Source organism: Anopheles marshallii, chromosome 2, assembly GCF_943734725.1.
Source record: "Anopheles marshallii chromosome 2, idAnoMarsDA_429_01, whole genome shotgun sequence".
In the NCBI taxonomy this organism is placed as follows: Eukaryota; Metazoa; Arthropoda; class Insecta; order Diptera; family Culicidae; genus Anopheles; species Anopheles marshallii.
In genome coordinates, this window is record NC_071326.1 from 43,734,706 (window position 1) to 43,760,845 (window position 26,140).

General features: G+C 40.3%; 2 protein-coding genes across 2 annotated transcripts in view; one reads left to right on the forward strand and one right to left on the reverse strand.

The window, feature by feature from the left end:
• The window catches only part of LOC128709319 (contactin-4), a 171,183-nt gene that overhangs the window by 48,470 nt on the left and 96,573 nt on the right, over nucleotides 1–26,140 (forward strand). The window contains exons 3-7 of the mRNA XM_053804305.1: nucleotides 4,785–4,914; nucleotides 7,843–7,927; nucleotides 14,128–14,238; nucleotides 24,864–25,067; nucleotides 25,182–25,333. Coding sequence (XP_053660280.1) covers nucleotides 4,785–4,914; nucleotides 7,843–7,927; nucleotides 14,128–14,238; nucleotides 24,864–25,067; nucleotides 25,182–25,333 — 682 coding nt within the window. The remainder of the gene's footprint in view (nucleotides 1–4,784; nucleotides 4,915–7,842; nucleotides 7,928–14,127; nucleotides 14,239–24,863; nucleotides 25,068–25,181; nucleotides 25,334–26,140) is intronic.
• On the reverse strand, nucleotides 9,847–10,897 carry LOC128709320 (endothelial lipase-like). Its single transcript, XM_053804307.1, has 2 exons — nucleotides 9,930–10,897; nucleotides 9,847–9,871 (listed from the first exon to the last, which is right to left on the reverse strand). Exons 1-2 carry the CDS (start codon nucleotides 10,895–10,897, stop codon nucleotides 9,847–9,849), a joined length of 993 nt encoding a protein of 330 aa, XP_053660282.1.

A 26,140-nucleotide genomic window follows, 5' to 3' on the forward strand; every position in this document is an offset into this window, starting at 1 on the left:
GTAAACAAGGTAACAGTATTGCAGTTTGCATGTTGGGAATAAAATGTATGCAGCTTATATACACTCGTGGAAATAAGTATAAAGACACATCTTCGACACGCGTATCCAAAAGAATGTTGCACCGATTTTACTTCGCGCTGATTTTTTCTTAAAGTATCTGTTAAGCACACCTTACAACCGAGAAATTGAGCGTTTAGCTCATTTCGTTTGAAAGCGTTCTGTATTGCACGCTCACGCGGAAATATTTATAAGGATACTTTTCGTTGGCTCGACTAAAATTGCTATTTCTATCACATATCTGACACGAATAATGTTTTTGTTTTTTTACATTTTTGTAGTTATAAAAGCAGTTTTACTCTACATTACAGCTGTAGCTATGAAATAGACTTTTTAAAGCAAGCCAATTGACTTCTTCGGTTCCTGAAAGCAAGTATATAAGAGCATAAATGACCATCATATCTTATGAGAGTAATGGCGTTCCATAGGATTATGCCATTATTGCCTCATCACTGAATGCCCTATTATTGTGCTAAAGCAAATCACTTCAGCAAAAAGGTATACATATGCACAAGGTGTCATAACGTCTTCTAAAATTTTGGTATCCTTTTGACTATGTACCCTAGTGAAAATAAAGCATTCCTGCGTTTTTACATGACTAAGTATTTTAGCTCTTATCATCACAGTATGTTCTAGTATCGTATGCACGAAGGGGCGATGTAAAAAAAAATGTTGCAGTTGTTGGAGGGCCTGATACTAGCGTCATTCGAATAGTTAAACATCTCAGTTGGTTAATTAAAGTCAGTTTATTTTTCATCACTGAATAATACTCTTGCGCAGTCTTCTAGAACAAAGTTCTAACGTTTATTTTTTCTGCAATGTCCCGATCATATAACTTAAATCTGTACAAAGACTAGTATTATGAAACATATGGTAAAAAAAGAAGTTCGTTTATGTTTCCTTTTTTTTACTTATATTACAACCTTCTGAGTGCAGTTCCCGATCCTAACTGCTCTCGTCAGCCATAATCGCTGGCTTCCTTCTAACGACCGTGTTGCCAGCACTTCGCACCAACTGTTATTAAGCGCAGAGAGGTTTATTCCCTACATTTGTGATAGTTTATAGACAATTTACACAATAATTCAGCTAATTAGTAACGTGCAAAGCTATGTAAATCAATTTGATATTCCCTTTCCCTATATTTTTTGCCAACCCATTTTTAAAATTGTAAAATGTGTTTTTCAATTTTGTACGAATCCTTTTAAACATGAATACAACGTTTTATTGAAAATGATTAAATAATTAAAACAAATCTGGTTGTGGACACGAATGAAGAGCACGAGCTTTACTCAATATACCACACACGAAAAACACCAATTTAACAACTTTAAAAAGTGCGCACGTTGCGAAGCTTTGCGGGACAAACGCTTAAGAAATGCCACAGCCATCGCGAATACAAAGCATACAATGGTATGTACGGTATAATCTCCAAAACATCCTGGATATAAATTTTTATCCCGCACTACAGACTGTAACGTACCGAAAGTTCGGCAAAGGAAAATAACACAGGTCGTCGTGCGTCGTTTGTTACAATTCGTTGATGGCGTTGGGGATGGAGGCAACTACCGTCTATATGTTGTGCCCTGTCTGATCGATCGTCTATGCGTGTGCATCTCGCACGTTAGAATATCACAAAAGCCACTGTTTACCGTTTGAAGCGATTTGTTTTTTGGAGGCTTTCCAATCGCAAAGAATCCTTCATGCCATCCTTGTTAAACCCCAAAGTAAGTGATAGTGATATTGAGTGGTTCCCAACACGGGACCCTCTCAACATCCTCCGTTCGTCTACCGGTGCTCCTCACTGGTGTCTACCGTTTTCTACATGCAATAAGGGAAATGCTCTTAGCTGACACGGAAGCTCGTCTGAAAGTACTTCACTCAACCTTTCTCCCACTTTTCGTACCTCTGTTTTGATCGATGACGAAAACACGACGAGCTTCCCAAATAAATGGATTTGTTCAGCTGGGTTCGTGGGCGTACGGAAAAATATATCCTCAGCCTCGTAAGGCAAACATGCATACGTACTGAAATCTCTCTGTGTGTGTGTATGAAAGGATGTGCATGGAATAGGTTTGAATATGTTCAACATGCGGAGGGCAGAAGATTTCCTTGAACGTAAAGAGAAATGAGCGTTGCCGTGTGAAAAAAACTGCGAAACAAAGTTAAAAAGAAAACCATTTTTTGGATACCTTCCAGCGAGTAGGGAACACCCTGACCGGATGGCAGGGTTCCTTATTAATGGAAGTTTGCAGGAACCGCCCAGGCGCTCTTGATTATAACAATGAACTTTATCTTGAACTGCTTTCCGCTTCGTTATTCCACCGTTGGGGACAGAACGTCGATACCGCATAATGTTCCGGACTAATGGATGCAAATGTTGTCAATCAAGGTGATTAATAGGAAAAATCGAAGAGTTGTGGTTGAAATTACAAGCGCACCACTTTTCCAGTTACTACAGAGGAGAAAATGTGAAGAAAACCACAAGGCATCTTTCTAGAATTCAATTTGCGGGAGAAAATAATTTCGCAACCATATAAAATTATTGCCTTATGTGTGTGAATGCATTGTCTGGGATGTGCTAGGTTTCTATAGGACTAATATTACAGGATACACGTTCATTAAATATAACCCAAATTCACTGGAATCGCTCAGTCTTCAAAAATGTTATGCCTATTTTCCAAAGAAATCAATTTGATTACGACCATTTGCAACCATCATTATCGCATAGCCACAAATACTCCATGCTCGAAACATTCACCATGTGAAAGCTCGCCTCCACTCGCCTCATTTTCCCCGGGACACGATCGAATTTCTTAATGAACTCACACTGTTCGCAAGGTGAGACGGTACTGGTTGTTATGGTGGTGAGCTCGACGAAATCGATACTCCGTCCGGGCGAAGCCAACTGGAGTCACATTCTGCAACAGTGCCACTTGCCATCGAGTGCTCATCGACAGCGGTATCGATACATTTTCCCCCATAGAACATACCAGCCACTCGAGACGCAACATCTTCTCAAGATGACGCTGAGAAGCTGTCAAACCACTCCGGGCGTTCGAGGCCCTCCTGTGTGATTGTTTAGATGGGTGGTTGGGTATGAATTCTCGATTCCGTATGCCTGCTTACCATTGCCTAGACACTTCGAGCAAGCTGGTGTATGAAACTCAATGCCGAACATGACGCAAAGTGGGTGAAATGCTCAACACCGCCACATACAGCGATGGCTTCCCGGGCTGTGTAGAAGCAGCCGGCAGTGCCACAAACTCTACAGTGCGCTTGGTACGTGCTACAGGTCGAAAAACTGGTAGCTAATCCGATACCGATACTGATCCCACTAGCAAGATTATTCAAATAAGGTCAAGACCTTCGAAGAGAAATCGGCTCAAAGTCAAACAGTGCAGGAACCGAACACACAGTGAAAGAGGCATGCACATCGGTACCGTAAGCGTACAGCACAAATGCACCTTTCGGGAGTATCCATGGAATGGGTAAACGTAAATCCGCAAACCACTTCAGTTTATCGACAAAACTCAATCCACCCTGCTGTTTGAATGGGTGGTAAATAAAGTTTTCTTCTGTGTTCGATAAGGAATGGGAAACACAAAATGCTCTACAGCGGCAAGCTCAAACAACACAATTTATGGGAAAATAAACTCAATACAAATTCTTGTAGTTCCTTTTAATTTGTCTCTACTTTGGAACGCCCAAACCCGTGCTAGCTGTGTCCCTTCGAGCCCAATTAGAAAAGTACGGTATATAAATAGAACCAATCCTAAAGCAATGAGAAACTACCGGCTTGAAAGTCGAGCCATTTGTCAAAAAAATGTCTTCATTTGTCCGCTGAGCCTGACTCCTCTACTACGGATATTACTTTGGCCGTTCTAGTTTCGTGCTTCCTATTCGATTCCGTCCAACTGAATCAGAATATTGAATCTTGCTTGTTTTTTTTGTTCCGTACTATGTTTAACGACCTCCGTGCTAGTTGCAAACCGTCCCGCTGAGGCAAGCATAGCAAATAGTAGTCGGAACTTCATCGTCATCGTATAGATAGGAAGGTAATAGCTACCTGAGAATGTGCACAAGCGGAAAGGAATCATAGCTTTTTCCATGCAAATCATCTTCCCCTTACCTGTAGCCCACACGTGTACTCTTGCACTCTCCTCAAAGAAACAGAAGTAGTCCCGGACATGTCAACGAATAGAATGAAATGTCAAAAGTCCCCTGACCCAAAATTATTTGAATGTGCCACAACACTCAGACTACCCCGAGGGGAAAGGAAGAAGCAAATACCATGCTTCTGGAAATCTGCAAATAAAATGTAGGTAGATGATTGGAACTGGGCAACTGCGGGATATTGAATCGATTTCTATGCATACACCACTGTATGTAAAGGGAAAACCTAAAGTTAGACTAGTTTTCTGGCACCGGTGATGCGGGTGCGGGTTGATAGGTATTGGGACGAACACGTTTTTTATCGGAATTTGTCCCGGTTTATAACGAGGATCATTTCCTGTTAAGTGAATCTTAGAGAACAAGCTTACGGGTGTGTGCTGCAGGTCGTTACAACAAATTGAAAGAAGCTTAATTGTTTTTTTCTGAATCAGTTGCTCACATTTTACTAAAAAATTGAACCATTACAAATATTTTAATTTGTAATGTAAGTTTTGTTATGATTTTTACTAATAATAATAGACGTGCAATTTTGCGTTCCCTTTTTCTTTTTTCAGCTTCGATACTCGTGGACCTCATGTTAACTCACCTTCTCACTGGAAGGATGTTGCCATCTTGGAAGATCGTGCCAACTTCAAAACGACACGAGAGCAAAGCCGGGCGATGCTGGTCATCAGTCCAGTTCAGGTTAGTATCGCCGTTATTTTGTAACGTAAGTGGTTAATGTAGCAACAGATTTGCTAAATCGTTTAGTAATGCGGTCGCGAAAATAAAAATGTACTACTTTTATTCTAAGTTCCAAAATTATGATACTTGAAATGTGCCGCCTAGAAGATTCTTAATGTAAAAAGTAGATTTCGTATTATTATCTCTGATCGTTCGTGTGAAGACTCAATCACAAGAAGACAAGCGCTAACTTTCCAAATAACCCAATATTTGTTCACCGTTTCCTAGCTCACCGTATATCCTTGTAATGTTTGTCCAGTGTGAGCTTGCTGTACAGTTTTACATTCCGATTCTCCCCCGAAACCTGCCACTCAATCACTTCAAGCGTCAGTGATTTTTATTCATCTCAGCATTACACGATCAGAAGATGATGTCGCCCGATAGCGGACCGGACTGTTGAATTGAAATTCCATTTTTACACACCATTGCCACCGACAGAGTCTAGCTTTTCCCGGGTGAAAATCTTCACAGGAATTGACAATACCGTTGAGTGGGATTGCAAAACGAAGGAAAAATTGAAAACCCATAGCAGAGACGACTAGAATTAAAAACACCCCGTGGGCAAAGAAGTAAGAACAGGGAGGATGGAATGGCTGGTCAAATTTGCATTCTGCTTCGGCAGTGCCTGCGTTTCATTTTATTTTTCTCTTCATCTTACAAAGCGACCAGCTTTTATTTAGCCCGACGGGGCACTAGTCTTTTTTCGCTGCAGGAGAAGTGAAGAAGAAAAATGTGTTCTCCTTCATTGCTTCGTTGGTATTTTTATAGGTTTTGTCCATTCGCCCATCGAGACAGGCTTATCAAATGAAATGAGTAAACGTGCACATTATGTTTGAAAATAGTTTGAAAAAAAAAAATACTCCATCGAAAGACCAGACGATTTCGACAAGGTATGTGTGGTTGGCCATTGAGAGGGGAAAATTATTTCGCATTTTAATCGAAATCAATTGGTTCTCAGCCCGTAGACGATTAATTGGTGCATCCCATGGTTGACTGGTGGCAAATGGTTTGCATTCCCTTCCAAAACCCACCATGCTCCTCGAATGCCGATTAGAATCGCAAATCGATACGATTCTATTCGCTGAAACAGATTTCAGCAACATTCGATTCAATCGCGTCGCCACAGCAAAGAGATCCCCGAAGAAAGGATGGCTGGCGGTATGAGAAGAGATTATTTCTTGAAATCCACTAGCATTCCATCCCCATCAAGACGTTCGAATCATTGTCGATGTGTCGATGGAGAACGAAAATATATTACGATCATTAGGGAATTCCACCGAACCATGCCAGAAATCTTGCTGCAGCAAGCGGATTGGAATGGATTAGCCATCGGAGAAACGAGATTTCAATTGCCCCGAGGGAATGGTCATTTATTTTGGCCCAATTTCGAAACCATTTGCACTACGGATTGGTGATGAGCTGAGGATGATGGAACTTCTTGTGCTTTCGATTGTTGTGAATAATGGAGAGCTTAAGCATGTCGTGATTTTTTTTTCGATTTGGACACGTGAACGTGTGAGGGCAGTATTCAATTAGGGGCGCTCGATTCGGAACAACAGGCGACTTTAAGTTTTTTTAAGGAAAACATTTAATCCAATAATCGACTTGTTTCAGAAAAAGAAATTTGATTATCTTCCATTATTAAGTTTATCCATATGGTATTTATTGATCCACTGTGACTACGAGATTTGTTACACTGGAGCCAACATTGATATCTCAGAAAGGGCCTGGGGGATGTGGGAGGTTGCCAACAAGACTGTAGATGTATACGCTTATAAGGGTGAACATGATATTAAGAATTGACCACACGCGAATAAAGAAGGAAGCTTCTTTAGTCTGTTTGTTCTTCGGCATGTAATTCATTTGCTCATAGATTGGCACACAAATATCAAGAAAAAGAAGTAATACTGAAGCTTTTGAGGTTGAGCGAAATGCTCACAGTCAAACGCTGTCATCTACCAATCCAATGTCCAATGGCCTTTCTGGCGGACGCATCAACGCCATCACGTTATTCTAAATTGGGTTTACATCTCCTCTGTCCTTGTGGACAACCTGAAAAGATACCAGGCTTTATCAGTTTGAATCACGTAAAAAAATTAAACTATCAACCGCTTTGGACGAATTGGATTTGAATTGGGAATCAAATTGGAATTACTGCAAAGTAAAGCTTATTTGAAAATTTCAATAATGCTATATCCATGTCTTTTAAGCAATACGGCGTGGTCGTTCTTCATGATAAAACATATCTTTGATTTTTCGAAAAGAGCTACATCAAACAAACGATTAATACTTACAGCATTTAATCAAAAATATGGCGGATTCAGCTTATCTTTATTTGATTGTTTCCGAACATGACTAACATACAAATGTTAACACTTCATATTTCACCTTTATATAAATAATTAATACACAAGCCAAAAGAGTGAAGATGATCTTAAAATCACGTTTCAAAAGAAATTCATAATCCTTGGAGGATTATCTTGTCTTGAATCTTTTAGGAAATGATTCCTGATTGAAATGACTCCTCACGGAAGAATCTTGTGAATGACTATTCTCGAAAGATTCATTAAACGTTCATTAATGCCAATTAAAACGTTCAATGGTTTATACCTTTCTACTGCTAGAATATAATGCATTTTATACTAACAGATACGCTTTATTTTATTAAAATAATAAAAAAAAAACCATATGATAAACTGTACGTCCTAAATTGATGCCAGTCACTTCTTACCACCAGCAAAACGAACAACCATCTTGCTAGTTGGTTCAAACATGGAAACTATTTCTAGTACTGGAAACTTCATTTATCTTATTTAGCTTAACCCACCATCGTACAGACTATACTACCTTTCCTATACTAACATAACATTTTCGTTTGGCTCTTTACAGAAAAAGGACGCTGGAATCTTTCGATGTCGTGTAGACTTTTTGCTATCTCCTACGAAAAATAGTAATGTAAATCTAGAAATTGTGGGTAAGTAAGCTTGTACACATAAAATCACAAAAACCCGACACATATCTTGAACCGCTATTTGGTGCTGGTTTTACATAGTGCAGCCATCATGGCACAACAAGAACACATGCTGAATGAAGTGGCTTTTCTTTGCGCATCATGTTTCACAGTATTTAAATAGCGACAAGGTAATCACAAATGTGGGGGGGGGGGGGGGGGGGAGACAAACGTGGCCTGGTTGTAGATTTATGCTTTCCCTGTATTTGTGTCGTATACCGTATTGTTTTCCGGTTTGTTGACACCACCTGTTTTCATCGTGACGAGCATTTTCGGTGCATTGTTTGCTGTCACTCTCTGTGTGAAAAAGCTTTTTGCTCAAGCACGGAAATACGCCAATACTTATTTATTTTGTTTTCCTTCCACCAGTGGATATAGAACAAAACACGATCAGAGGACCTAAACAGGTACGAAACAGGTACAGGGTGTTTTTCTCGAAAAGTTTCTTTTGAAAATGGCGAGGTTCGTTGCACTTCTTACCGAGGTTCGCTGGGGAAAGAAAAATCTCCATTTGTGAAGGATTTTAATTGGGAAAACCCGCTTTGCAAAGAAACAATCGTCAGGAACAATGCGTCCTCATCCTCAATGCGGTGCGATTCATTCGCAACAATGCACCGGTCCGGAAAATGGTTGGCAAAAGAGGTGAATTCTGGCTGAATGCTGCTGACCACAATACGTTTCCGGCGTGACGCTTAATTGCATTTCGTTCTTTGTGTGTTGATTTGATGTGTTGCTTACGCTGAGGCGACGTTTCAAGCATGCTCAACTGTGGTTCATGCAGAGTTTAAATGAATTTCATTTTCAAAATAATTTATTCTACCCCTAACTAACATCGTTCCACCAGCAGAATCGCTTCCATACACCGCATGCAAAGTAATCACTCAAAAAGCGTGTAAAATAATTGCATGGTTTAAGCGCTTTGACCGTCTCCCAATGGAGCACCCCAATCTCCTTCATAGTGGTGCCATTAAATGATCTTTTTTAAACTCATCTGTTGAGCGACGAGTTCTTAGTGCGCTACATTAATATGATGCACCACCAGCACCGGCACCCATCGTTCGCATCGTACGGTAAGCCGCCATTTAACGGCCATAGAAAAGACACCCAGCTGCTACCGGCACGATGCTATTCAAGCCTTTACGTTTCGTACCAGACGGATGGTGCCCAACACATCAAACGACTCGATGGTATGTGTAGAGCTTCCGTAAGTGCGTCGCCGGTTTTTACAGCACCCTGCATATAATCATCAATGTGTGGCTATCATCAACGAAATTGCTTTCCATCCTGGCGTTCAGCGGTGAAACGGTGGTGAAGCGGTATGCATGTTGAAGGGAAGCAAAAAGATGAATGACACCAAGATGGCAGCATATCTCCAAATACAGGAATCTGCATGTGTGTGTCGATGTTGGTTGAAACGAGCATTAAAAAAGACAACCCTGTACGTAGTCATATCTTCACCACATCATTCGATGCGTTGCGTGATTCGACAGCTCAAGATTTAAATTATGCAAATGCAAAATATGCAGTACACTTTCGGTGATTGCAAACAATAAACTCCCCAAAACGGGAGAGGTTTTCCCATCATCATCATTCACCTGTTGGTTTCGAGAGCATTTTGTGTTTTATGCGGCACTCTTAAGTACGCTCTTTAAGCTTTAATTTTCATATCTTTAGTGCCTTTTGCACTGCGTTCGCTATCTTCCTTCTGTCCATAACCTGTGGGACGGCATTTTGTTTCTTCTTTTTTCGGATGAAATAAGGCAAAAAGCTTTCTTGTGTATGGTATGGTGTTTTATGTCCGAGTTTCTGAACCCATTTTTCAAATATGAGCTTTGGTGATGCATGTCTTTACGCCATTCGAGAGGATTTGTTCAAGTGTTCGTTTACAAGTAAAAATTGCCAGGTATTCTGTAAAAACAAATCCATGATCATTCAGTTCTTTAAATTGTAATTAAGTTTGTCTTACCTTTTGGCATAAATACCCAACCGATCCTTTGGTTGGAATAAGCAAACTCGCACGCCAAGAACTTTATTACACTTCTGACCCATAATTGGGTTGGCCGGATCAAGCGAGTCAGTAAACAGCTTCACCGCATATTGATGGCTACAACGCAACGCAGTCGATAATTCTCCCAACCCATCGTCTTTGGTCACACACGGTGCTTGCGGATGGTAGCCCTCATTCGGCAGGAAGTTTTGAGTGCCCACGAGCGGTCCAAAGCCCACCGTGTATCGCGAAGTGTAGATCACCTGCACGTATTTTGCATCGGTACCGGCTATCCGGCGATTCGGCCCAATGTCGAACGGATGAGAAAACAGAGGGCCGGCGGGGTCCAGCGCATAGATGGCTCCGATCCTTCCAGGCAACAACTTACCTGTCAATCCAGCTATCTGACCGCCCATGCTGAACCCAATCAGGGACACATTCTCCAGTTGGAAGTAAAGCAAACTAATGGACTGCAAAAACCCGAACAGATAGTTGGCCACCAGCGGAGCGCTCTGGCGGGCGGTAATTTGATACCCGAACTCGGCGTACGGCCTCCAATCCAGCAGACAGTAGTTAGTGTTTTTCACAAAGCGGAGGTAGCGTGTGGTCAGCTCGTTGTACAGGGTGAGGTTGCTACTATCACGCCAGCCATGGATCGCGATCGTCAACGGCAGTGTGAAGTTAAGCTTCTCCCTTACGTTTATATCGCCAAAGAACACTTCCTGAAACCGTGGTTCCGAAGTTTTCGTACAGTGCAGCCGTATATTCTTCTGGGGTACCAGTGTTTCAAACCCGGTCGTACGCGGCGCTGGTACGATGAACGAATCAAACAATCTTGCCAGCGGACCTTCCGTCAGTACCGAAAGCACATCCTGCAAATCTGCCCCTCTGGCATCGCCCACTATGCCACAGAGTAAGGCAGTGAAAAAAATTAGCACCTTAGACATGCTGTAGCATCCACCTACAGCTGGCAAAGTTAACAAACGAATGAAGATTGCAAAGAATCTGGAACCGTCTTATCTGGAACCGCCTACAGACCTGCGACATGCTACGGTCACAAACAAGGAAATGGTTACGATAACGTCTGCTTGGAAATTTAGGCCGAAAACAACAACGCCCAGCTGTTAAAGCAGATAAAATGTGGTTCGAAACAGTTGCAGCTACAAGACGATCAGTACACGGAATACGAATAGGTGGCTTTGTTTACTCAAGTTTTTCTAGTTGCCCTTGAAAACAGCGCTTCCGACCATGATACGAGATTTGTTTTCCAAAATCGGCCCAATTTCTTCTTTTTAGATTTTTAGAACTGGCTAATCGAACTTGTGAATGACGCAATTTGAGTGGTAGATTAAAAAAAGTACTAAGCTTGAACATATCTCTTGAGCTGGTTTTATATTAAGGTTTTAACATCTGTGCGTTTGTGGGACTATTGCAAATTGATTGAAGGCTATTTACGATCGTGCAAAACCAATAGCTGAAAAAATTGGTTTACAGACTGTCTTAAGCATAGTTAGTTTACTGCTTAATATAGAAACACAGAAGGAACTAAGAAATACTACAGTGGATTAAAATCTGAAACACTTAAGTAGTTATTTAAATTAGTCTTAAGAAATTAAGTACATTGTAAATATACCTAAATCAAATGCAAAAATGACTTAGTCTTCAAATGTTGATCGTTCGCTTTAGCTACATTAAACGGTTAAAACGGTCGAAATGACGATCCTCGTTCTAAGAAGAGTGTATTTTGTGAAGCATGTATTAAATGTAAATGCATAAAATTAACAATATCGCAAAAGAATGCACCTGTAGCAAATTTGCTGAACCTCTAGATGTATTAAAGGATTTGTTTAAACAAAACAGCTAAATGTTATAAGAATAATTTTATATTATATGGACCGTCAGGCTGGATCATATCCAACTCAATCCTAACGTCTTCTCATTTCAAGACTATTGAGTGTCCCCCTACCCAAGGTAAGGCCTCAATGTATCCAACGGCTCCAGTAAAGAAAACCTCCTACAGGTTTCTAAACATCACCTGGATCATCGACACACCGTAGAGGTTTTGTGTCGGTGAGTGTTGCAAATGCACCCGAAAAGTATGTTTGCGTGTGTACATTGATACAACAATGTTGAAATGATGTCAGTGAAGTTAAATTACATGCCTTAACTTTTTTTATATTACACATGACTATCTCTACACAGTCCATTTTAACTCGAGACAAGTCCAAAATTTGATATAATTTTATCGCTTGAACTATTCACTTCGCTTAAGAGATTCAGCAGGAATATGTTCTTCTATATTTTTGATGTTATAATGTATGTAACATACGCAAACAATCTGCATATCTTGGGCGAAAAATGAGTAAACAGTGTTTTAAGCCTGCATTATGATGTCAATGTTTCATGTTATATTCATAAAAAAAAGCATCGAATATGTCAAACTAGATACAAAATAAAAAAAAAATAAAGATCGATTACACCCTGGATAGAGAATCCTTACACTGTTTGGAGCAAGAAATGCTTCGAAGGAATGTGAGTTGTTAGTTGTGAGCTGAGTGAATGTGAGTGAATGTGAGATTAGGTTACCAATAGTAACAAGCAATACGGTCTGGCCGGTCTTCTCTTATAAACAAAGGGAAAATAAGTAAATTATTACTCATTCTGTTCAAACCGCAATCAATTATGACGCTCCGTCTAGCACGTGTTTAATGTACCTCGATGATGTAAACTTTTCCTACCTAAAACAAGCTATGACAATCACAATAACAATTAATTGATAAGTTTAGTGCTTGGTGTTCTGTAAACTATCTGGAACTATTGGCATTTAGAATCTTTTGTGTTTCCAATGTTGTCAAGTAGTGTGTTAGTTCGGTAACAGCAAGTCTGTGATCTTACGGAGATCTGTGATCTTACGGATCTTAAGAGTTACGGTGGACCATAGTTTTTTACTTCCCGTTCTCAGATTTACAGTGTAATTAATGAGACGTTTAAGTTATTAATGGTTATCTATTTTCAAACTCGTGAATTTGTTTACCCTTTACGTCTTAAGTCGTGATTTGCATTTCTTGTACGTTCCTGCTTTCCTCATTGTGCGTTATTGACAAACAGACTAGAAAGAGTTCAACACAAATTTTCTAGGTTCTACTTGAAATGTGATCCCTAGCAAGGGTTAAAAATCATACCACATTATCGTTACCGTTGTTTACCATTAGGGTTCCAGACACCCGTACATCGGGTTACATTCGGGTTCCAGACACCTGTACATCGCGTCAAAGTAAACCAATGTGTGTTTGTAGCTAAAGTTGTAAACAATTGTTGGTTGTATCGGCCTTATTACAAAAATTCGACATGTATGCTCCTTTGTGACCATTTTGTTCACATAGCTTCCTCGATCCGGTATAAGCAATTTCACGTTGATTTAAAAACATGAATTGGCTATTCTACTATTCATCTCACAAATAATATGTGCAAACAGTGTTTACTACTATTGCTCAACAGGCACAAAACCTTATGAGATTAATCCTTGGCGACAGCGTACTGGTGTTTAGTAATTAAGTTTTTAAGATATAAGGTACAGGACAATTTTTTTTTATTCATTATGAACGGCCGGGCCACATTGCTGCAGGACAAATGATAATTGATAATTAAAAACAAATAGAAACATTTATTGTTTATTGCTTTTAGCCAATAATTTGTTTCAACGGAGATAACTAATACAATATGACACTTAAGATTGTGATATCAAAAATATTGTTGCCACAAAACCATATGTGCTCTCATAACGAGAAAACCGTCATTTCACAACATTTTGTAGCACTTCCTATAATAATATGTTGGATCCTATGTGATTCAGCTTTACTTAGGTGATTAGCGATATACGGCATTTGCTTACAAGTGGCTTCGCCATGCTTCATATTTTCAACCGTTCATCGTACACATTCTCCGATTTCTAGTCGATTTTATCAGGCACATCAACTTGTCTCATCTACACCAACTCAATGATCATATGACAGCGGGTATTTATATATTCTTCCATCCCGCCGGACAGATCTCAGGGTTAAACGTTCGTCCAATTACCTAAACGCTCTAGTGCCAATTTTGATCTCGTTTCCTCTCATCTAATGATTCTCGTTTTTCTCATCCTTGAACATCCTTTTCTTTCTGTCTCGGCTTCCAGTACCACCCGATGTACCGAAGATTCATAATGAAGCTGGAGTTGTGCTTCCATCCCATGCCGGACCCTACGAGGAGGGTGGCGATTTGGTGCTGATATGCGTCGTCACTGGAGGTACGTATCTGAAGGGACTTTCTGACAATTTCCAATTCTGCCGCACAAAAAGAAGGGCTACCGACAGCAAAAAAACAAAAATATAAAAATAAAATTTCCGAAAAGGTTACTACCAAAGTTCTACGTAGAATCAGGGAGAAGAATAAATTTCACATAGTATGGGGAAATTGCCTGCCCATAAGCTTCGTCGGCGGGCAAGACAAACATTGCAGTCGTGTTTTTTGGTGAAGTTTTTTGTTTCCTTGTTTTGGTTCGCATTTATTTCAGTTTTATTTGTATGCATTCCCCTACGAAAGGTACCGCCCCACCCGTCAGCGTACTGGGATACATAGTTTCCAGTTGTTTGCAGAGAGAAATGTAAATAGGTTTCATCTTTCTCCGACCGTGACCAAACACCAGCCAGTGTTGGTGTGCTGTGCCATGGGTAATGCTGAATGCAGTGTGAAAGCGTGGACAATGGTTGGCAAGCTAAGCATAACCTTAACCCTTATCATTCGGCGAATTTTAATTCTCGGCAACATATTTTATTTTCCTTTCGCAAGTCGTCTCTTAGTCAACTTACACCACATGGTGATCGTTGGGATTTGTCCGTTTCAAGAGTGTTGGTGGAAAAACGGCAAAAGATACGCAAAACAGAAGAAACTGTTGACAGGGTGGATGGTTGTAGCGATGGAATTGTTTTTATTTTCACTTAAAATATGTACACAATGTTTACTGGAATGTTTTCCTTCTAGAAAAACTTTCTTTTTGTAATGTTTGTTTTATTTTGTTCTCTGTCAAGCAATATGTCTGTTCCAAGCATCACTATCTAGAAAATATGATGAAATACAGTGCATGGTTTTCAAGTTCTTATCCTTGTTTTTGATCGGGATGATAAGGTTTGGTGGTTTTCTCTGATACAACTTCCGTCTCTTAGGTAAATCGATTCTTTATTAACATTTTACATTTTACAAAGATATGATTTTAAACATACTTTAAAAATATAAGAAGAATAAATTAGTTGTCATTTTATTTGTCTTCAGCTGTAAGTTCAAAACATAAGTAATAAGTAGTTCCTAATTCTTTTCTCAATTTATTTATTTAAATTTCCTTCACTCTTGTGACTTTCAAACACAATAATCACAATTTTTCAAATTGAAACTCTTTTATTGCAAAATAAATATAAACTGCTAGTAATATAAGTAAAAACTGTTTTTCTACTTCCATCCACAATGTGGAATCAACGGAAACGATCGGAACTCAGTGACGCAGTCATTTCGCTGAAACGTTGAGAACCTTTCGAGCGCCATTTTAAACGGGATTAAATCACCCCAAAGTACCACCTGAACAGCCCATCGCATCCGAGTGCCGTGCCTAAACTGCAGTCTGCCATTTTCCAGCATATCCCGTGTGGACACCCCAGTAGCCGTCTGTCACGATCGATCCAAACGGTGCGCCGTGTGTTCAAGTGTTTACCCACCGCTCGGACGCCAAAGATAGTTAATTAATTTTTCCACTCGGCTTTTCTACCCACCCGGGCACCGATTCACCACTGTACCGGGGCATGCGCCAGTGCGCAAGAATTTCCATGTTTGCTGTTCCATTTGCTATGCGACCTTGCTGCTGCGCCCTCTTGTCCCGCTACAAGTTCTAAATTGAATCGAGAGCCGATAAAAAAACGCACTGCAGTGGATGGTTTCCGTCGAGTTCCCTTCAATTGGTAGGCTTCACTAACTCGCAGATGAGGTTGGAGAGAGCAGCGAACGCAAACTGTTATGGTGTTGGTCATTAGCATTATGGCAGCCATGAAGCCGACCCGGCCGCTTAAGGTTCGTTTCAAGATACTTTGGCACTTCTGCGACACGTCGCGCTCATTCGCGAAACCTATTACGGAGGGATGGAGAACATATAATTACATCTTCGTTTGTTTGCCATCTCGATTAATTCACCCACCGGGACCTACTTCACTCGTTTGTCCTGTGGTTCGGCACGGTGGTGAACGTAAACTGCCCACTGTAAAATTCCATTTCTTCCATTGTGTGGCGTAATGAGATGCTAGTGTGTATCATTCTTATTTATCTTTACATTCATTCCGTGGTATGACTACTGCACTACACACGAACATAAAACCATTTGCTGCAATACAATATACAATGGAATGGAAGAGGATTGTAGTTCTATTTTTTATGTCAGTTATATATTAAATTGAGGCTTGGTAGCTTAAAAACCGTATATTTTGCACTATTATAAATTAAATCGCATTATGTTGGATCACTTAAAGCTATAAACCATGAAGAAAAAGGGTAATTAATACCTTTTGAATAGCATATTTTCAGAACTATTCAGAAATGGAAGTGTGAAAATCTAGGTGTCAATTGACCTGCACAGGTCAGACAAATAAATATTAATACAAGGCTGCTCAATCAATAATACGTCATAATGATTGTTTCTGATACAATGAAATTCAATACAAAGAGGCGCCAGGGAGGCATGATGATCGCAGGTCTTCACACGAACGGACCGGACCAAAATGCCATCTGTACCAATCCCTCATTACAAGGACTTACTATCCGGTGACGTGGTTAATATAAATCGATACGGCCTGGCCATTATAACGAAAAAAAAAATATTACAAAACAATAAAATGTTATGGTGAGCAATGATATCAAGCGAATCAAAAGTGGTGCTTCATTCTAGAAAACAATGCTAATCGAACATATCTGTGTGTTCATGAAAATCACTTGATGCTGCTTTTATTGCTAAAAATATTGCATTCAATTTGATTGAAGTATACTGCCAATTCTTGCATTGAAACATAAAATAATTATTGTTATAATTCCCTCTGAAAAATATCACGCAACTGCACTTAAGCCCGGTATTTTCAAATTAATTTCCACCTCTACTCCGCAACAACATCACATCCAATTATTACAAATTTAAACATGAGCCTTAATAGTCTCAAAAACTCTTCATTACAATATTAACACTTCACAGCATCTGCAATCCTGTTAGTTTCGTGTGCTATGCGCTGAATCGTGCATCCAAAGCGTTAGACACTCCTTTACAATACCGCAGTGTTAGTTTCGCCCTTAAATTACGCCATTTCGCATGATGAAGTCAACCGTGTGCGTACTACTACCGAAAGTGAAACAACGTGCAACATAAAAACGTCACATAAAACAAAGAACAAAACACAACCTCACTGCCGAAACTGGTTGAATGGAATGAATGCCTGCACTTTGCTGGCTAGGAAAAAGAGGCCTGTGCGCGAAACTCATGAAAACGGAATTCAATTAGTATCTAATGACGGCTTACATCTTTAATGGCTGATTAATTAAGCGATTAGTACGGGTAAGCGACGTTGCTCCGTTTGTTCACGCAGCGTGCTTCTTCAGCAGCTCAATCGCGCCCGGTTTAAGGATCGCTGCAGCATTTAATGGTCCCTGCTTTAGTGCTGGGTGCTCATGCTTCGTAGGGTTAAATGAAATCGATTCATTCAAGCACACACCGCTCCCCGTCGGCAGTCTCGTTGCTCGCCTCACGCTTTGATTAGACTTTTAGCACGGTACGCAAAGACGTGGTAGAAGCAAAAATTGAATTGTCTATCGACGAAACCTCATCGGTGGTAGTGGTCCCTTTTCGGCGATAGGTGTTTGCGCCATCGCTAGGTAAGGCCTCCCATCAACGGAGCAAGTCACACTGCGGATAAACCCATTACGAGCAAACGATTGGCAGAAGGAAATCGATTTTTGATTTACCCTTTTCGGTAGCAAAACATTTCCTAGAGTGAAGGAAAATTGAACGAATTATTTGGTTCGCTCGGATGGCCCGGGATGGGAAACGGGATAGCAATCGATCGTTTAACGAAGTAAAGTGTTGCTTAAGAGCATTGCTGGGATAGTAGCAACAACCTGGTAACGTCAGACAAAATCCTACCAGAGGACGGACAACAGGCAAGTTTCAGAAATCAAATACTTCACTTCTTACATTCGGTTTCATTGCAAACTTAAAATGCGATCAAATGTCCCAACACCTTCCACGAATCGGGCAAAAAATAATAGAATCAAACGAAAGAATGGAAATCCCTCCCGCTACAGTAAAAAAGTTCTTCCTGTTTCATGGTGCTTGTGCAATACTTATTTTTTGTCACAAACAGTCAGCCAGGCCCACTAACCTACTCGCCTCCAGTATCCAGCGTCTCGTGCTGTTTTGTTGCTGTTGTTTCGTTATTTTGTAGTTCTCCGAACCCATCGCGCTACCTGTGCACAGCCCCATGGGCAGAGCTGTATAATATTACACGGTAAGTCCTTTTAAGCGCTGGGCACAAAATACCATACCGCCATGAGGCAAATAATGGTAGGTATGTACGGTTAAAACAGGTCAGCTTTCTACTGGATGCCACAATAAACACCGAGCTAACTTCTGACTATGGTCGGCCCAGTCCGGGGAGAATGTTATCGTACCTGAGTTTTGTTTGTTGTTGTTATAAAATATGAATTTTTATAGCACAGCAGCGAAACGAAACAAACTAACTTTGGGTGTAGGAAACCGAGTGGCTTGAGTTCCGTGATATAAAGTCCACTGTTGTAGCTAGCAGTGAAGCGTTTACTAGTGTGCACATAGATGAAACTTTAATCCCAATGGCTTGCAGGTGGATGGAACATGGCGTTCTCTTTAAGGCGGTTCATTTTACCTTCTACTAATTGAAGGAATTTTGCCAGAGAATGCTGAATTTTAAGCTCGCTTGCAACGTAAATTTAATGAAAATCGTTAGGTTTCTTCAACTAATAAGAAAAGTGTAAATGAAATATGTTTTAAACAGCATTTCCAATCCAATGCTTACGAGTTTTTATTCGTATTCGATCACCACAATGAACGCAAGAATCTGATAAGACGAGAAGCAATGAAAATTATAACAATAATGAACGCGAACGAAGCTAAGTAGAGATGAATTACACAAATAAACTTGATAATCATTTGTTTTTCTTCGCGCGCCGTTTACTCACATTACTATTGTCCACACTTTCGTCACAGAGCATCTAGTAATGATTATTTTTCTCGTAGTGAGTGTAATAGAATACATTGCTCACCATGGTACACGAAGCTACTGAACCCCGCGGTGTCTAACAGTGATTGCCACCTTCCATACTCACACGCTTTTCTTTATGATCAATCTTTCTCCATACTGTTTGCAAGTAATATTATGAAGGTTTAGCATGTTTATGTGTGGGAAAGTAATACAGATACTAAAAGCACAAATATGTCCTTAGGGTCAATGTTAACACCAAGCCTCAATATACACCAAAGCGGGAATATTCGTACATTGAAGTACCAGGCGTCTCCACCACACGAGGCAGACAGATTACAATACGGTAACAATCAACCCCGTCAGTAATTAATACCCTCCATGTCAAGCAGCACAATTTATGCATCAACCCTATGATCGACTCTATTCAGTGTCATAGTGAACGTTCGTGTGTTGTTGAGGAGGAAGACGAAATGGGGGTAAAAACAAAAACTCCCAGCCAACAACAGGAAAGATTTCCTATTCCTCTAAGGAAGTCTGTCATAGATGGAACATTTCGTCTCCTTCAATTTCTATTCTATTTCGTGATTCAATCGTAATTCACTTCTTTGCTGCCTTTTATGTCGGTTTCGTGACATAGATCTCATCTTTGTGTGAATTCACAGTGGTGCTATATTACCTCGGGTTTATGCAGTATTTAGCTTCATTTATTAATTTATTTCTTTATCAGTAATTTCCGTGGAATGTTGATTCGTTCATGAATTGTTAAATTTAAAACGTTCAATTATTCAAGATTCATAAAAGATTATTGGTTTTGTTAGTTGGTGCTCATGCTATAAAAAATTCATATTATTTTTCTTAAACATAGCTTCTTTTGGCCAAGCTTTACTCACAGTGCGTCATAGTGTTCTGTGTCGTTCCTTTCTTGTGCAGAGATCATTAGTACATCAGCAGCGAGAGAATTCATACATACCGTCGGTAGCTATCACTTTATTCTCATGCTTCTTTTTACTGAAACCGTTCTACTATAACAGCACAGGAAATGAAAAGACACACACACGCAATCATACAAAATCGTTACTCTCCATCATGAAAACCCAGGGCCATATTATGGTCAACGCTTGCACGGACCGTGTGGATCACAATGTCACCAGTAAAAAGGCGCTATCAACCGAAGCCAAGCCAAGAAAGATTGAGTGAAACAAAACTGATGCCGGACCAAAAAGGTGAATGGGACGATGCGTACGGAATGGTGTAATGTCACCACGATAATTAAGATTAAATGATGCATGATGAGGTTAAGGACGCTGAGATCGGTTATACGAGAGACTGACACGAAAATGCGAAACGGAGAAAATCTACCAGACGAACAGACAAGACGAGAAAGAAAGCAGAAAAATGCGATAGATGAGCGAGTGGCGATAGTGAGTGGAAAGATTATTCGAAGGGGCCGTTCCAAAAAAACCGTACACAAAAGGCGAGGTCCACCGTCGTGCTTGGAAGGGCAAGTCAGCCGACACTGGCAGTCATTTTACGATTTAATTAATTTCGCCTCATTCATTTTCGCTTCGATGTGAAACGTTCGTTTACCCATTTGATTCCGGTTACGGACAGTGTGGACAGTGACGACCGTGCGGATGTGAAGGAAATGGACACCGGGGCAGCTAAAGACCTGCATGGAATGGAAATCATTAGAGGATACGATGTGGAATAGATTTCCCATCCTGCTACCCTTCTCAACACGGATGCGAAGGATCACGTCCCCTGTTCGGTCTTTAAGAAAGTGTCCCTGTGTTGTAATGGGTGGAGGTTTCTCATACAGTTCTCCGGAGAAAGGAAACCCAGTGAACTTTGAAAGTATTTCCGATCCCTCCCAAATGGTCTTCTCTCCAGCTGTACGGTTCAGTTGCGGTACGGGCTTCAGATTTCACGCCAATAAGAAGATCTTAATTGAAGATTGGAACTGTTTGCGGAAGTTAAGTGCCTGAACGGATGTCTAATGGAAACCCCACCACTCCGCTCGACTCGTTGGAAGAAAGTGTCGTCGTGGGAATCTCGATATAGAATTGAACGGTATTTTTAATAACGCACAAACGTTGCTACTGGTAGTGGAAAATGAAGAGATTAATTTTTTTTATTTCTAAATTGACACAAGATTTTCTTACCATCCACCTTCAGTTCTATTGACCATACTTATGCTTCTTCGAGCGGCAGTCGCATTAAAGATGCTTAGGATATTATTTTTTTATAGCTACGTAAATATTTCTGTAGGCCAACAGTTTACGATGCTTATTGCCATACAGCTAGTTCCGTTTGATGGCTAACGGGCGAATGAAAGGCATATTTTCGGAAATATTTGCATAAAAAATCGCAGCCTAGCGCAATCGAAATCGATTGAACTGAATCAAGTTCCGCACTCTCACACCACGCCAACTTGGGAATGGTTCGTGTAGTGAAGGCCACTTCGAAGCAATTTCGATCGATTTTCCATGATTTTTCATAAGAAACGCAGGAAACCGTAAGGGGGAACACTCGTACCCCGGGAAAAGGGTAGGTCACATACACATACCGTCTGCCTGTTTATGGTGGCCGAATATGTGCGCCTTTGTACATACGTTCGATTTTCTTACGGTCGATTTGGTTCCCGGCAGTGGTGCCTACGCCCAATGGGATCGCCTAGAACCGCAGCATGATGATTGAGCGCGAACCGAAAGGCAAGAATGCCATTGCCATAAAATGCTTTAACGAAACACGGTTAGGAAAGCAGGCAAAGCCTTTAGCTTTCTCTCCACCGAAAAAGAGGAAACATTCTCAGACCGGACCAAAGAACGTGCCGTGTGAAAGGTCAGTCCGAATATTCGATACGTTGTTATATGTTGCGAGTGGATACGGGAAAATAAACTCGACTTTTCTTCGTTTTTGTTCAATCGCAAAGGCAGCCTCAAAACGGTGAAACCGACCGAAGATGCGGAGGAAACAGAAAAGAAAAAGACAGAGTGCTATAGAATGTATACGTGTGTGAGAGAGAAAGAGAGTGAGATATAGTGAAGAAATTCAATAGTCTTTCCTTTGCACTACTGCCCTTAGGTGATCAATAAAAATTGTTCCTCTTTTTTATCCTTTTCTTTTAATACTACCATTCTTCGTTGACCATTGCGGTCGGTTTTCGGTCCCTAGAAAACCTACCTACCTAACCTACAACTTTTCCCACCTCCTTGGGGAGCAGTAAAACGGATGAAATAGAAACCGTCCAAAAACCGGGCCGAAGCCGCACCGTGTCGGCTTTGCGTCTATTACCCTGATGTTGAAGGTGAGGTCAGCTTTACATTACTTCTCACTTGGCGCTTTCTTTTCATTTTGTTTTTCTGCAGGGTGCCCTTTTGTTTCCATCGTGGGCTTTGTTAACGTCTTTTTCTTTTATTTCACCAATTCTTTCCGACACCTTGGCCAGCCGCTTGGCGTTGGTCGCTTCGAAGCGAACCGGAAGCACTGCTTTACCACCATCCGAAGCCCAATAAATGTGGGTCCGATACATAAAACTGTGAACTTTAACACGCAATCAATTTTGTTTACAATATTTCTTCATTCAATTACTGGTAGTCTTCCAGTGTGGCAGGGAAATTCGGCAGTGTGGGCTTTTCACACGAAGTATGTGGCGAGGAAAATAAAACGCTTTCTTTAGCAGATTTATCCCCAATCCCTATTTCCCTGTGGTTGGAGCTGTATTATCGTTTGTGAACAGATTGGCGATTGATTTAGTGTTCTACTTAGTCAGTACAAACAAGTCCCTCTTAATCACAAGGAAAATATGTGGTCATGAAGCTATCATAAAAATATCCAAATTATTGTTTTTTCGTTATTCCAATTTTTCTGAACCAGAAGATTGCAAATTAGATCATAATTCTTGCTAGCAAAACTACAATTAAATTGTTTGCTATAGCTTTAATAAATAAATTATAGCTATATTTTCCTTGGAACTAAATGCTGTAAAGCTTTAAATTTTATTCTTGGAATTTTATACCAGAGCCGTAAGCCTTATGTAGGATCATCTGAAAATTATCCCATTTATCAAACGATCCGTTTGCAAAAGTGTAGAACGTTGAACCCCCTACGGGGTGTGTGAGCTTGTTAAGCAGCTTAGCGACTCGTCGCCAAGAAACACTACGCTAGACTGTGACGTTCGTGTCTAGCAGCTGCTAACCTCGACCCAACGATCAACCCGAGCACATGTATGTCAATTCCCAATTCTCATCAGCCAAAGTTCATCAGGCGAGCGAAGCCCGGCCACACACTCGAGAATATGTCTTCTATTCGCAATCGGTTGTAGAAGATATTTTGCTCCCTCGAGCACTACCAAATTCGTGACACCTGTTCCGCCGTTCCGTGTGGTTCTTTAGGCATGGGTTTTCGTAGAAATATCTATTTCAATAAACATGATCGCATAAATAAGCTTCGGCTCTTAAATATCACCACCATTTTTCCGTTGCAAGATGACAAACATACATACAATACAGGGTTCAATATACCGAGCATACATTCTATCATGCATTCGGATTGCCTACCATTCAGGCGCATTACAGTGACGTGCGGTGTCTAGCATACTCACAAAACCTTCGTTCGGTATTCCCACTGTTATGGTGCTACCTCCAGTATATGGAGGTTCTTGTAAGAAGGGTACACAATTGTTCCTAATTTAAATTCCTTATTCGAATCAATGACAAAATATGAGGTTATGTGTTATCGTCGTTTAAACATTTCAACTTAAATAAATTATCACTATCATGTTTAAAGAGTTATGGTTTTAATATCTTTGCATTTATTCATTCAGAATGGCTAGGGATTATGTCTAAGAATGTTTAATGATTGAGATTGCTAAATATAAGTAAGTAAGTTATGCCTGAAACATTAAAAGCATAGAGTACATAATGTTGAATGAATCTCCTATTATAAATACCTAACGGTTTTAAAATACCTTCGGCGTTCTAGCGCCATAATAAACCAAAGCCATAAAAACTCCTCTCAGGTTTATACGTAAAATCAAACCACTGTGCGGAAAGGCAAATCTCAATAAATCTAAATTTCACCGAATAAAACTGTTAATAAGAATGATCTGCCTGATGCCGCTACGTCAAGCACGATAATCTAATTGGTTCCGATTTTACGACCAACCGTTCGTCGCACACACCCCTCGTCAGAACTTCCGCGCGACGCTTCGAAAAAAGGTTAAAACGGAGGTGGGCATCTTTGGTATGAAATCGAAATTTCTGTATTTTCCGACGGTAATCATCGAAGCGGAACAAATTACGGTGTCATTAGCGCTTCGTCCGTTGTTCGTTCGAAACAAGGTTACTCCTGCTGCGCTCCGGCTGTACGGTAGTATTTGATTTAATGATAACGTTTTGGTAAATATTTAAGCTTTGTCGTCTTTAGCGATAGAAACCGTGTCTTCTTCCATTTTATATCGATCCTAAGAACAGTTTATTTGGATAGAAAAGGAAATCACGCGATTAAACGCTTTGAACATGACATTAACTATTTGTGGCCGGTGGTTGGCTAGTTTAATTCACGAAAGCATACAATCCATATCTTATTATTCCTTTCTTCTCTATACATTTTGCAGGTAATCCAACACCGAAGATTACCTGGTCCAGCAACGGTAAGACGCTGCCGAGCGCAATGATTGATTATGCACACGAGTCGACACTTAGCAGCCGGCTGGTTGTCAGAAATCTCTCCCGTGCTCACCAGCATAACGTATACAGCTGTCAGGCGACTAACTTCTACCGGAGAAACGTAACCGCCAACGTAACGATAGAGCTACGATGTAAGTACAAATCGATATACTTGAGAAAAAGCTTTCAACCTGAACCGTAGTTCAAACTGAATCTTGAGGAGACGTTTTAATCTTTGCATACGCTTCACATTGCGTTACTTCCAGTACGACCGTTAACAGTGGAGATTGTGAATGGAAGCAGTCCACTATCGGCTGATCGGCGCTACATTGTGCAGTGTCAATCGATGGGTTCACGACCTCCTGCTAAAATCACCTGGTGGATGGGAGGTGTCCAGCTGACGGCAACAAATCAAACGGTAGGCAAAATGTGGCTGATGTTATTCGAATTCAAGGAATGTCTGAGTTTAGCCTTTGTAACTGTAATTTAATATTATTTTTTCGAAAAACGTGTCGGAGACTTTTATAGCTATGCGAACTGTTACTACAGCCTACTAAACTGAATTTAGTTTCCAAACAGCTGCTGCTAATAAAAGATGTTTTTTTGTGGAGACTGATAGTCATATAAAACAGCTAATTCTATTGTTTTTAAGACAATGGAATAATCGAGAATCTATAACAAAACGTAGCGAACAAAACTCAACAGCCTTGGATAACAAGATAAGAAAATCAAATATTATACGATTCCAACAGTTAACAATACAATTATAGCACAAGATAGCACGACGCCTAAAAGACAAATTTGATGACAACGAGCCAATGCTCCTCTAATATATTTAACGTAATTATATTATTAAACTCAACATTTATCTTCTGATTGGGAAAATGCATCTGTGGTCCAATTTATACGCGCTAGTGTGTACATCACGGACAACATCCTACTGATATCTTGCTCACATTTATCAAACTTATGTTGTCATGTGCTGCGATCCTAATATGATCGATACCGTTGAGTTGTCATCTGCTGGGAATGTTTTCAAAGTCACTTTCATTATGACGTCATTATGATCATTGCATTATTCTTACGACGTTATCGAGTTGTCTAACTGGAAACCGCTTCTTATGAAAGAGATTAGATGAGATTAGATGAAATCTATTAGACTAAACGCGATCAGCGATCCGCCCCAGAATAACACTATCATAAACATAATTCTGAGTAATATATT

Excerpts from the sequence above, each read along its gene's own strand:
- LOC128709320 (XM_053804307.1), bottom strand. The coding sequence starts at position 10,897 with ATGTCTAAGGTGCTAATTTTTTTCACTGCCTTACTCTGTGGCATAGTG. Across the intron at positions 9,872-9,929 it reads TTGGGTATTTATGCCAAAAG|AATACCTGGCAATTTTTACT; the intron begins GTAAGACAAACT and ends TTGTTTTTACAG.